Genomic DNA, 13,410 nt, shown 5'->3' on the forward strand with positions numbered 1-13,410 from the left:
TTAAACTTCACCACTTGCAGAGTCTGACTCTTATGAATAACTTTTTAGTTGTCAAGTTCATGTACGTCCGTAAAATATATTAACAGTGAGCTACTAGAAAAAAAGACTGCTCTTGTATGTTGACAGCAGTCCCAGTTGCTAGTACATTTTCTCACTGCTTGGTCTCAGTGACTGTACTTAGTCTCAGAATACAGACTGGCTCTGCTCTGAGTGGCTGTTTAAGGGGAAGTTGGCCACATTGGTTGGTGTGAGAGGGAGGATGGAAAAGGGGACTGTGTAGGCCATTTTAAGGGCATGCTTGCACTCCGAAATGGGGAAGTATTAGAGGATTTTGTAAACTGAGTTACTTACAGTGGTAGCGTTCACTCGTTTTAGTATTTGGTGAGTTTTGGCAGTTGTATACAGTTGTGCGAAGGTCATAGGGTACAGAGCATTCCGTCACGCCTCAGAGAAAGGGCTCCCTTGTGTTCCTTTGCAGTCAGTGTCCCCATCCCAACCCTAGGCAACCACCCATCTCCTTTCTATCGCTGCAACTGTGCCCTGTCTAGAATGCTCTTATTTAATTTTGGGGCCTCACCTGGCAGCATGTGGGATCCTAGTTGCCTAACCAAGGATTGAACCCCACCCCCTGCAGTGGAAGTGTGAAGTCTTAACCCCTGAACCACCAGGGAAGTTCGTAGAATGTGTTTTTGTTGCTGTTACTGCTATTTTTATTTTTAGTTGTGCCGGATCTTCGTTGCCGCACAGGCTTCCTCTGGTGGTGGTGAGCGGGGGCTCCTCTTCATCGCGGTGCACCAGGCTTCCATTGCGGTGCTTTCTCTTGCTATGGGGCACAGGCCCTAGGCACATGGGCTTAGATGCTCCTCTGCGTGTGGAGTCCTCCCAGACCAGGGGTCAAACCTGTGCCCCCGAATTAGCAGGTGGATTCCCATCTGCTGCATCTCCAAGGGAGTCCGCTAGAATGCTTTTGAGGTGTATCTCTATTGTGTGGATCAGCAGTTTGTTCCGCAAGTGGATGGGCATTTTGAGTTCTTTCCGGTTTGGGACCATTGTGAATAAAGTGACTCTGAACTTTCACATGGAAGTCTGTGTGGGACATAAGTTCTGTGAGAAGAGTTCAAGCAGAGAAGTGACATCTGATTACTTTTGAAAGCTGTTTATTTTGAAAAAAAAAATCCAATTTATATGAAAGTAGCTGAAAAAGTACACAGAACTCCCGTAAATGTTTTTGAACTGTCAAGTAGGGGAAATTTCCCCACAACCCCTCCTGAATTCTAGCTGGACTAATAATAAAATTGACACAAAACAGATTAACAGAAAATACAAATGTTAATTCGTGTGCACACAGGTCCCATGGAAATGAGAACCTAAATAGTGGCCAAAACAAACTTTTTTCTTTTTCACTTTTTCAATATGTTTTTTATAAATTACAGTGTTTGTCTTAAATTAGTGGCAAATGCGAAATTTAATTTTGACAACTGTTTAAGTCTGCTTCACGAATAATTGTATTACTTTACAGATGATCCATGGGAATTTCTCTTCTTGGTTTTTCAACAAATTGTATATATGTCTTAATATTACACTATGGAATGAGGTTCGTGATATTGTACAGGAGACGAGGATCAAGACCATCACCATGGAAAAGAAATGCAAAAAAGCAAAATGGCTGTCTGGGGAGGCCTTACAAATAGCTGTGAAAAGAAGAGAAGCAAGAAACAGAAAAGGAAAGATATAAGCATCTGAATGCAGAGATCCAAAGAATAGCAAGAAGAGATAGAAAGCCTTCTTCAGTAATCAATGCAAAGAAATAGAGGAAAACAACAGAATGGGAAAGACTAGAGATCTCTTCAAGAAAATGAGAGATACCAAGGGAACATTTCATGTAAAGATGAAGGCTCGATAAAGGACAGAAATGGTATGGACCTAACAGAAGCAGAAGATATAAAGAAGAGGTGGCAAGAATACACAGAAAAACTGTACAAAAAAGATCTTCACAACCCAGATAATCACAGTGGTGTGATCACTCACCTAGAGCCAGACATCCTGGAATGTGAAGTCAAGGGGGCCTTAGAAAGCATCACTACGAACAAAGCTAGTGGAGGTGATGGAATTCCAGTTGAGCTATTTCCAGTCCTAAAAGATGATGCTGTGAAAGTGGTGCACTCAATATGCCAGCAAATTTTGAAAACTCAGCAGTGGCCACAGGACTGGAAAAGGTCAGTTTTCATTCCAATCCCAAAGAAAGGCAATGCCAAAGAATGCTAAACTACCGCACAATTGCACTCATCTCACATGCTAGTAAAGTAATGCTCAAAATTCTCCAAGCCAGACCTCAGCAATACGTGAACCGTGAACTTCCTGATGTTCAAGCTGGATTTAGAAAAGGCAGAGGAACCAGAGATCAAATTGCCAGCATCCACTGGATCATGGAAAAAGCAAGAGAGTTCCAGAAAAACATCTATTTCTGCTTTATTGACTATGCCAAAGCCTTTGACTGTGTGGATCACAATCAACTGTGGAAAATTCTGAAAGAGACATGAATACCAGACCAGCTGACCTGCCTCTTGAGAAATCTGTATGCAGGTCAGGAAGCAACAGTTAGAACTGGACATGGAACAACAGACTGGTTTCAAATAGGAAAAGGAGTGCGTCAAGGCTGTATATTGTCACCCTGCTTATTTAACTTCTATGCAGAGTACATCATGAGAAAGGCTGGACTGGAAGAAACACAAGCTGGAATCAAGAATGTCGGGGGAAATATCGATAACCTCAGATATGCAGATGACACCACCCTTATGGCAGAAAGTAAAGAGGAACTAAAAAGCCTCTTGATGAAAGTGAAAGAGGAAAGCGAAAAAGTTGGCCTAAAGCTCAACATTCAGAAAACGAAGATCATGGCATCTGGTCCCATCACTTCATGGGAAATAGATGGGGAAACAGTGGAAACAGCGTCAGACTTTATTTTTGGGGGCTCCAAAATCACTGCAGATGGTGACTGCAGCCATCAAATTAAAAGACGCTTACTCCTTGGAAGGAAAGTTATGACCAACCTAGATAGCATACTCAAAAGCAGAGATATTACTTTGCCGACTAAGGTCCGTCTAGTCAAGGCTATGGTTTTTCCTGTGGTCATGTATGGATGTGAGAGTTGGACTGTGAAGAAGGCTGAGAGCCGAAGAATTGATGCTTTTGAACTGTGGTGTTGGAGAAGACTCTTGAGAGTCCCTTGGACTGCAAGGAGATCAGCCCTGGGATTTCCTTGGAAGGACTGATGCTAAAGCTGAAGCTCCAATACTTTGGCCACCTCATGTGAAGAGTTGACTCGTTGGAAAAGACTCTGATGCTGGAAAGAATTGGGGGCAGGAGAAGAAGGGGATTATAGAGGATGAGATGGCTGGATGGCATCACTGACACGGTGGACGTGAATCTGAGTGAACTCTGAGAGTTGGTGATGGACAGGGAGGCCTGTGATTCATGGGGTTGCAAATAGTCGGACATGACTGAGCAACTGAACTGAACTGATTACCTTTGTAACTTAGGCTCTACAAACATTCGAAGCAGGCAACTTTTATACCCTTTAGAGAAAGAAACAATAGAGATGAATTGACAGGGCAAAGAAACTTGGGTCTTGTGTGCTCAATTAGGAATCTAAGAAGTTTGTCCCTGGTAGTAAATTCAAGAAGTAATAAGGTTTATACAAATTTCTTGACCCGAATTCCCTCTCCCTGGTGAAAAGGGTGTCTTACCCTTGGAGGCAAGGGGTACACCTTTCTCATGAGAGATTTATTTTCTGCTTTCTGGGGGACAAAAATGAAGGTCAGAGTATCACTCTTGCTGGTTGTGTTTTAAGTAACTTTAATTCAAACTAATCATTCTGCCACTGTGGCTTAGTTGCGGAGCCCTCCCGCACCCTAGCAGAACCATCTAGGAGTGTGTGGACCTAGTTGCTCATCACCCCTTAGTCTTTCAGGGTGTATTTTCTAAGTGCAAGACCACTCTTTCACATAACTCTAAGATGACCAGCAACATCGAGAAATAGCATCCATCCGACTTACTGATGTCCCAATCATGACCCAAGAATCAAATCCAGGATCGCGTGTTGAGCAGAGTTGTCATGTCTCTTTAGTCTCCTGTCAATTCCTCAGCCTGTCCTAAGCCTTTCAGGATCCTAATTTTATAGGGATATCACAACTCTATGTCTATGGATATATCTATCCAGTTATATTAAAAAGTAATGAATTTGCAGCAGTACCTCTGACTGCAACCCCATGGCACCGGGTTTATTCTCGCCTTCCCCATCTCCTTACTTGTAATTTATTTTTCTCCTCCAGGCCCATTAATCTCCCTGTATTTATTAGCTATATTTTGAAGATGATTCAATCAAACCAGGATCTTCTGACTGTTCTTACCTTTCCCATCTGTGGGAGCTGTACAGAATGTCTGAAGAGAGCAGATGTTGTCACCATTAAATATAGTGGTTTTCAACTTGAATTTAACTTTCAATTTTGGCTGCATATTAGAATCATCTGGAAGATATTTGCAAATACTCAGACCTAACCCACAACTGGGTTTCCCAGGTGGCTCAGCAGTAAAGAATCCACCTGCCAATATAGGAGGTTCGGGTTCAATCCCTGGGTCAGGGAAGATCTCCTAGAGAAGGAAGTGGCAACCCACTCCAGTATTCTTGCCTGGGAAATCCCATGGACAGAGGAGCCCGTGGGCAACAGTCCATGGAGTCCCAAAAGAGTCAGACATGACTTAACAACAACAATAACCTACAACCACATCAACTAAATCCTGATCTCCAGGAGTGAAACCCAGTCGTCAATACTTCTCAAGCTTACTGTGTAATTCTAACGTGAGTCAAAGTTAAGAATTAACAAAGCAGATTTCTACCTTTATAAAGTAGGTTATATGATTAGATTTAAATGCAGTCTACTGATAAGTAGAAGATAGTGTCAAAATGGAAACTATTGTGAGAGGCTCACATCTCCATTTTTTTAAACTGGAGGATAATTGCTTTACAATGTCATGTTGGAACACATGAAAAGATGCTCAACATCACTCATTATCAGAGAAATGCAAATCAAAACTACAATGAGGTACCATTCCACACCAGTTAGAATGGCTGTGATCCAAAAGTCTACAAGCAATAAATGCTGGAGAGGGTGTGGAGAAAAGGGAACCCTCTTACACTGTTGGTGGGAATGCAAACTGGTACAGCCACTATGGAGAACAGTGTGGAGATTCCTTAAAAAACTGGAAATAGAACTGCCTTATGACCCAGCAATCCCACTGCTGGGCATACACACCGAGGAAACCAGAACTGAAAGAGACACGTGTACCCCAATGTTCATCGCAGCACTGTTTATAATAGCCAGGACATGGAAGCAACCGAGATGTCCATCAGCAGATGAATGGATAAGAAAGCTGTGGTACATATACACAATGGAGAATTACTCAGCCATTAAAAAAGTACATTTGAATCAGTTCTAATGAGGTGGATGAAACTGGAGCCTATTATACAGAGTGAAGTAAGCCGAAAGAAAAACACCAATACAGTATACTAACGCTTATATATGGAATTTAGAAAGATGGTAATGGTAACCTTGTATGTGAGACAGCAAAAGAGACACAGATGTATAGAACAGTCTTTTGGAATCTGTGGGAGAGGGCAAGGGTGGGATGGTTTGGGAGAATGGCATTGAAACCTGTATATTATATGTGAAACGAATCGCCAGTCCAGGTTCGATACATGATACAGGGTGCTCAGGGCTGGTGCAGTGGGATGACCCAGAGGGATGGGATGGGGAGGGACTTGGGAGGGGGGTTCAGGATTGGGAACACGTGTACACCCATGGCAGATTCATGTCATGTCAATGTATGGCAAAACCACTACAATATTGTAAAGTAATTAGCCTCCAAAAAATTAATTAATTAAAAAAAACCCAACAATGTCGTGTTGGTTTTTCGCCATAGAACAGCATGAATCAGCCATAAGTATCCATGTGGCCCCTCCTTCTTGGACCTTCCTCTCGCCGCCCCCATCCCACCCCTCTAGGTCCAGGCTGAGCTCGCGGTGCTATGCAGCGGCTTCCCATTAGCTGTCTACGTTACACGTGGCAGTGTGTATATTTCAGTGCTGCTCTCTCAGTTGGTACCGCCCTCTCCTCCCCCTGCTATCTCCATTGTAAACGTAAAGGCTTGAGGCTTCTCTGGTGATCCAGTGACTCCACACTCCCAGCGCAGGGACCCTGGGCTTGGTTACTGGTCAGGGAACTAGTCCCCACATGCTGCAACTCGGAGTTTGCGCGCGCAACTAAAGATCCCACGTGCTGCGATGAAGATCAAATAGCCTGCCTGCTGCAACTAACACTGAACGCAGCCAAATTTTGTAAAAGGCTTAAAGTATTTTTAAGCAGGTTTCTGTGTGGACATAAGTTTTTTAAATCAATTTTTATTAGAGTATGCCTGATTTATAATGTTGCGTTAGTTTCTGCTGTACAGCCAAGTAAATCAGTGTTATGTATATCCACTCTTTTAGATTCTTTTCCCATATAGGTCATTACAGAGTATTGAGTTTCCTGTGCTATACAGTAGGTTCTCATTAGTTAAAGTATTTTCTGTTAGGGTATTTAATAGGCATTTTGTCTCTTGAAAATGAATCCAGCAAAGACATAATAGTGAGTGTGAAATCCTGGCTAAAAATCTGTGCCGTATTTGATTGCCCTCAAGCAGCACTTCTCAAACTTTAATGTCCATACAAATCACTTCTGTATCATGGAAAAAGTAGTTTGCAATTTAGCAGGTCTGGGGTAGGGTCTGAGAGACTTTATAAAATGATGCTAAAGTTGCTAGTCTGGACACCATGTTTTGGTGACAAGACCCCAGCATCTCTGCCCTGATCATTTAGTTAATGAGTCTTAATTTGAAGGGTGTAATGAACCTCTCTTTGTGTGTGTGTGTGTGTGTGTGTGTGTGTGTGAAGTCTCTTCAGTGGTGTCCCACTCTTTACCACCCTATGGCCTGCAGCCCGCCAGGCTCCTCTGCCCGTAGGGTTCTCTAGGAAAGAATACTGGAGTAGGTTTCTGTGCCCTCCTCCAGGGGATCTTCCCAACCCAGGGATCGAAACTAGGTCTCCCACATCTCCTGCATTGAAGGCAGATTCTTTACCACTGAGCAACCAGGGAAGCCTGAGCCTCTCTTTAGCTCTGAGAAAACCTAGGGACTTTCCCAGGGGGAAAATAAGAGTGTACATGCATGTCCACACCTAAGCATACAATTCTGGGGGGCTCATGCATGCTTTCAATGAATACCAATTTATGAATACCAAGCATTTTTCTGAGTGCTAAAGGTAGAGCAATGGACAAGATGGAAAAGGTCCCCACCTTGTGGAGTTCTCACTGTGGCGTCAGGGGACGAACAGCCACCAAGAAAGTGAACAAGCCGTGTCAAGTAGTGAAACATGTATTAGGACAGGGTCCCGCGGTTTCGTGTGATGGACAGATTGCGTTGGAGGAGTGCAAGAGTGTCTCTGATAAACAAGTGGTCTGTCTGTTGAGCCATCTTGACCATCAGAGGCGGGAAGGCCAGTAACCGGAGGAAAAGGCAATAAGCCCAAAAGGCATGAAGTAGACATGAGCTTCAAAAAAAAAACACAGAGAGGCTGGTGTGGCAGGAACAGAGCCAGGGAAGGACAGTGACAGAAGATGATTCCAGAGGGCGTAGGGAGGTGGGCAGATCCTGCAGGGCCTTGAACATCACAACAAGGAGGCTGCCTCCATCCCATCCACTTGCCCAAGCCTGTTTTTGCATCCTAAAGGAGCTATAGCCCCCATTTTTGAGAACCCCAGACTGAGAAGCTAATTTAGGAACTAAAGAAAAAAATGTCTTTGGGGGATTAAAGGTTCAGAGAGTCCATCTGAAAATGTAGAAAAAGGAGGGAAGGAAGCTCAGGACACAGTCCATCTCTGGACCACCGGCCCCACGCTACCCCCACCCCAACCAGACCCCGAATGGTGCGCTACCAGGCACAGTAGCTTGCTGAGTTGTCGTAAGTTTGAATTCCTATTTGTGAGTAAACTTTTACAGAGAAGCTTCTAGTTTCCATCCCATCTCTTCCTGCTGCAGAACCCTAGGACATCCCAGGCCTGCTCAGGTGGCCCTCAGGAGGCTGGGGTCTCTCTTTTCTTAGTTCTTGGCCTTTGAACGGCCCACGATGGCTTCCAAGCCTCAGCTTAGTTGGCTTAGTTGTGACTGCTCAGGCGTGGCTTTTTTCAACGTTTCACCCTGCTTTGAGGGAGCCTGGCTGAGTTTGTGCAGTCCTCATTTCAGAAAGTGCCTCTTAAATAGCAATTGTCTTTGAACTTGCCTGTGTCAAGGGCTGGCTGGAGACTGTTACAGACTGTGTGAAACAGCTGCCAGATTGGGATTAAGAGGGTTTGATCGATGCTTTCATTTTCCCCGAGATCCTCTCAGGCCTCCAGATTATAGAAAGAAAAACCGCACTGGCATTCTCCTTTCAAAGATGACTTCTAGGGAATTCCCTGCCAGTCCAGTGGTTAGAGATTCGAGGCTTTCACTGCTGAGGGTGCAGATTTGATCTCTGATCGGGGAACTAAGATGGCACAAACTGTATGGTGCAGCCAAAAAAAAAAAAAAAACAACCCTGGAAATAATGGGGAGAGGGCACTTTAAGAGAGAGAAGTGGCCCCAAACACTCTCTAACAAGCACCAGCCGAGTGTGTCTTTCTCCCGACAGTAAACCCTAGGGCCCGGGTCTTTCTAAATTCACGCTGTCGCTAGTGCCTACAACAGTGCCTGGCACATAGGTGCTCAGGAAGTAGTTGTTGAATAGATGGAGCCAGGTATTAGTGCTTCAGCTTTGATGACTTGTAGCGGTGCCCCTCTTCCCATAGGAAAGATGCCTGCAAGTGGGCCAGGCAGGGATGGGGGCTTCAAGGAGAAACACAAACCTCCAGCTTTGCTCCCTTCTCTATTAGCCATGCACATTGGAGACAGAATTTCAAAAATCTCCAAGACAGGAAGCAGAAAAAAGCCAGTTCCATTTCTCCAAACCACCTACCTCATCTCCCCGCATTGCTAGGGTCTTAAACATGTTACAATCCCTGTCTGACCCGATACACATGGCTCTGAAGGATCCCATCAGGAATGATTTGTCAATGTAAGCATTCTCTACTTATCTATTATATATATCCAGATGTTATTAGATGTTTAATCAAAAGTATTTGTATTAAGGATATAGATATCACATTTTCAACAGTTCTCTACGATTAGTACATCTTCTCATACATTGAAAGAATATGGTGTTTGAACTAAAAACATTTTTCAAATGACTTAAAATTCTCATAGTTCTTTCAACAACGTCTTCCTGATGTAATAAACCACAGCAAAAGTGACTCTAACAAGGGTGGAGGATTGTCATACTGAGTAAAGTATGTCAGACAGAGAAGGAGAAATATTGTATGACATCACTTATATGAAGGATCTAAAAAGAAATTGTACAAATGAGCTTATTTACAAAAAAGATATAGCTCTACGGACTTCGAGAATGAATTCAAAATGGATAACCTACAAGGACGTACTGTATATAGCGCAGAGAACTCTGCTCAATGTTATGTGGCAGCCTGGATGGGAGAGGAGTTTGGGGGAGAATGGATACGTGCATATGTCTGACTGAGTCCCTTTGTTGTCCACCTGAAGCTATCACAACATTGTTAATCAGCTATCCTTCAGTATAAAATAAAGTGTTTTTAAAATAGTGGACTATTTTGGAGAGCATTTGTGTGTAAGAAAAGACACAGCATTTGAGTCTCTTTAGAAAATCTGATGCTAAATAACCCCTAGAGCCCAGTCACTGCTATGAAGGCCAAGGCACGGGTAGCCACGGGTAGCCACCTCCCCATTGGCTGCAGGGGACTCGCCCAGATGTCTGGCTTTCACATAAAAGACAGGAAGCACTGAAGTCAGTCTCCACTTCCACTCAAAGGGCGAAAGCAAAAACAGCAAAAGAGATGGCAAGACTGTTGTTCCTTTTCCTCCCAGGTCTTGTGGCCATATGTGCCGTGCATGGAATATTTATGGACAGACTTGCCTCCAAGAAGCTGTGTGCAGATGATGAGTGTGTCTGTAAGGACTTTTTTATGCCTTTTATTACCTTTCTATTATATAATTGAAAAAAAGATATCCACTAATAGCGTAGAATCTAATTGTATTTGGAAGTGAATCTTCTCTAATGTGCATGCGATTAGCGTCAGTTCTCCCGGTCTGTGCCTTTTGTGTCTCAGCATGAAGAATTCACTTGGCTAAGATTCTGTTGGATGCTGCTTTAATAACCTTAGTTATCTTCTGGAATTGAATGTGAGCTATAAACCAGGAGGTGTTAGTCACTGTGATTTCCTAGTCTTCTGATATGCTCTGCGGTTTTTACTGTTATAAAACCCAGGAGTCAATGCTTTCTTCTTCTGGATACTATTTCATGGTTTTTTCTTCCAGATACTATTTCTCTGGCCAGAGCTCAAGAAGATTACAATGCTCCAGACTGTAGATTCATTAACGTTAAAAAAGGGCAGCGGATCTATGTTTACTCAAAGCTGGTAAAAGAAAATGAAGCTGGAGAATTCTGGGCTGGCAGCGTAAGACGAGATTATTTAAAATACATAAACTATCTTGACACATGTTGCCCTTAACTTTTCCTCTGTTACCTATCTTCGATGCCTTTTAATATTTAAAACTAACTGTTAAGAACAGTAGAGAAGCTGTGGCTATGCAAAACTTCATGTATATTTGCTTTCATTGCATTTTAAAGAAACAAGGAAAACTTCATCACAAAACCCAGTGTAGGTTTATCTGCTGTTTTGGCAAGAAAATCTAGTTGAACACATGGGGGTGTGAACATCCCAAAGAGTTTGAATCTTATTCAAAAATACTTGAGTGGATTTGCCAAGTAAAAGGCATGTGTGCTGGCAGTCAGGCTACATTTCAATATTTTTAAGGATACTTTAGCACCCTCTTTCACTCCAAAGAATCTGCTTTCTTCAGTTAGAACGCACAGGGGTGGGCCCTGGGGAGGGATGAAGCTGAACTGATTTACTGTCCTCCACTGCAGCTCCAGCTCCAGAGATGTATTCTCAAGTAGTGAAGAATTAAATCTGAGATGCACTCAAGAATCTGTTCACTTGAATTTTTAAAAATGGGGAGAATCCTTTAAAAGTTCTTTAAAATAACAGTGTCTATTTACTTAAAAAAAAAAAGTAAAAGATACAGACTTCATTTATGGGTTCCAAAAAAGATTTCTGGGCAGCTCACAGATTGCACACTGAGACGCTCAAGTGGCAGACCGGTAAGAGTGGGCCACGAAAGAACAGACACGCAGTTTCTGTGGGTTGACTTAGTTACTGTGAGTGAACTTCAGATTTGGGTTTGTACCCCCCAGAATCCAGACTGAGAAGCAAGGCATTGGTAGTTATATGATTCCCATGGACAACAAAGAGGATGCCTGAGGGTTTCTAAAGAGTATCACGTCCGCTCTCTGTTACATTTCTGGGCACTCAGGTCTATGCCAATCAGTCTGAGGATGAAATGGGAACCGTGGGTTATTTTCCCAGCAACTTGGTCCAGGAACAACATGTGTACCAAGAAGCCACCAAGGAAGTTCCTACCACGGTAAGCGTCTCTGGGGCTGGGGAGAGGGGAGAGGACTCAGAATGTAGATGTAGGCAGGTGTACAAAGATGCATCACGCAACTTACAAACTGCGTAGAGTAAAGCTCCTCACTTCCAAGGGTGGCATCTCTAGACAACAAGACTTGGGAGAGCATTTATACCTATTATCAATGTTGAAAGCTTAGTGAACTCTGTCACTAGAGAAAGTGTTTTAGTTGTAGGTTATCCTGGAAATGACTCCACGTCACAAAGAAAGAAGCCAAAATAGTATTAACTGAGTCTTACTGACAGGCTCACTTATCAACTAAACACTTGGTCTGAGAAAAATATCAGCACCTGTATTTATTCTTTGTTTAATAAAATCAAAACATTCTGGAAAAAATTTGAATGCCTATTTTTGTGATAGAGAGACTCTACTTATGTATGAAAAAGAATTGTACTTTTCCTAATGCCCTGGGGTCTTGTATAACCAGAACAGAAATAAAAGATCCTTTTTGAGTGATTTTGCAAGGTGATTATTTTTAAATAGTTCTTCTGGAGCTAATCGCTATGCAAAAAAACTTTAAAACATTGACCAGCCTACACAAATGCAACTCATTTGTCATCATGTCTTAGCATTGAACTTGAATGTGTCAAAGAATCATAAATTAAAAGTGTATTTGAGAATTTTCATTTTAAGTAGTTTTTGAGTGAAAGTAAAACTTGTGTCATACTCTCGGGGTTCAATCTTTACTTATTAACTCCAAATTTCCCTTTGATTACGTATGATTTTAAATAAAGGATCTACATCTTTTTTTTTTTTTTTTTGGTCCTGCATGCTCAGCTCAGTCTTTTTTCGCTTTTTTTTTAATCCCCTAGGATATTGACTTCTTCTGCGAGTAAGAAGTTGGACAAATTCGCCGATAGAAAGCAAACTTCAGAAATAAAGGAAAAAAAAAAAAACCTGTCCCTGTTTTCTGACTTTTGTTTCAGGGGTTTGACTTGGGCCTGGAGATGGCAGATAAAGGGGAGGGGAGAGGAGAGGGTGAAGGAGGAAGAAGGAAAGGAAATGGGAGGGGGAGTGTTCTCCTGGTCTGGTCTTCCAGACTACCTGGAACTGGATGGTGTTTGCCTCAGATGGGTGAGTTGAAAGCAGAGGATTATTTTTTCAGCCTAGAGCCTTCTCTTACAAAGGGATCAAATAGAAGATGGTTCATTTATAGTTATTTCTAAATAGTAATTCTTCCCAGCTCTTTGGATCCTTGAATAAACTTAAGGTCGTGATTCTCTTTTTTGGACATGATGTCTTCTACTAGTCTCTCTGGCTAACTGCAGTATTATAATGTACCCCAATGGACATAATATTTGATGCCTTTGGGGTGTGAAGCTGCTGGAGGAGAAAGAACTGTTTGGACTATGCTTCTAAATTTCTTTTTTTAAAATGTCTCACAAATTATTTCAGTTGGATAACTTTACTTTCTAAACAATAAATTTATCTCTCCCCAAATTTTAAATAATGTAAAATTTTAATTTCAATAAATTTTCATTTTAATAGAGTTTAAATAATTGTAAATTTAAACTTTTAATTTTTAAATTAGTTTAAGTGGTGGGGTACTTTATGAAATATTTGTAATATAATAATTTCCCCTTATTATGTGCTATTACTGGATATTATTCAAGCTTCAAATCAAAAAATTTTTAAAAAGTCTGTGGGTTATTTTGTCCATTTTTATTTCAACTTTGAATA

General features: G+C 42.1%; 1 protein-coding gene across 1 annotated transcript; it reads left to right on the plus strand.

Annotated features, from left to right (window-relative positions):
- Positions 1–9,997: 9,997 nt before the first annotated feature.
- Positions 9,998–12,626, plus strand: OTOR (otoraplin). Its single transcript, XM_069548640.1, has 4 exons — positions 9,998–10,149; positions 10,516–10,655; positions 11,575–11,685; positions 12,543–12,626. The coding sequence occupies exons 1-4, from the start codon at positions 10,035–10,037 to the stop codon at positions 12,564–12,566; spliced, it is 390 nt and encodes a 129-aa protein (XP_069404741.1). The 5' UTR covers positions 9,998–10,034; the 3' UTR covers positions 12,567–12,626.
- The last annotated feature ends 784 nt before the right edge of the window (positions 12,627–13,410 follow it).

This window comes from Ovis canadensis, chromosome 13, assembly GCF_042477335.2.
Source record: "Ovis canadensis isolate MfBH-ARS-UI-01 breed Bighorn chromosome 13, ARS-UI_OviCan_v2, whole genome shotgun sequence".
In the NCBI taxonomy this organism is placed as follows: Eukaryota; Metazoa; Chordata; class Mammalia; order Artiodactyla; family Bovidae; genus Ovis; species Ovis canadensis.

Bases quoted from the DNA above. Each gene is read 5' to 3' on its own strand.
- OTOR (XM_069548640.1), top strand. From the start codon at position 10,035: ATGGCAAGACTGTTGTTCCTTTTCCTCCCAGGTCTTGTGGCCATATGT. The intron at 10,150-10,515 runs GTAAGGACTTTT...TTTTTCTTCCAG, and splicing joins TGCAGATGATGAGTGTGTCT to ATACTATTTCTCTGGCCAGA. The intron at 10,656-11,574 runs GTAAGACGAGAT...CTGGGCACTCAG, and splicing joins GAGAATTCTGGGCTGGCAGC to GTCTATGCCAATCAGTCTGA.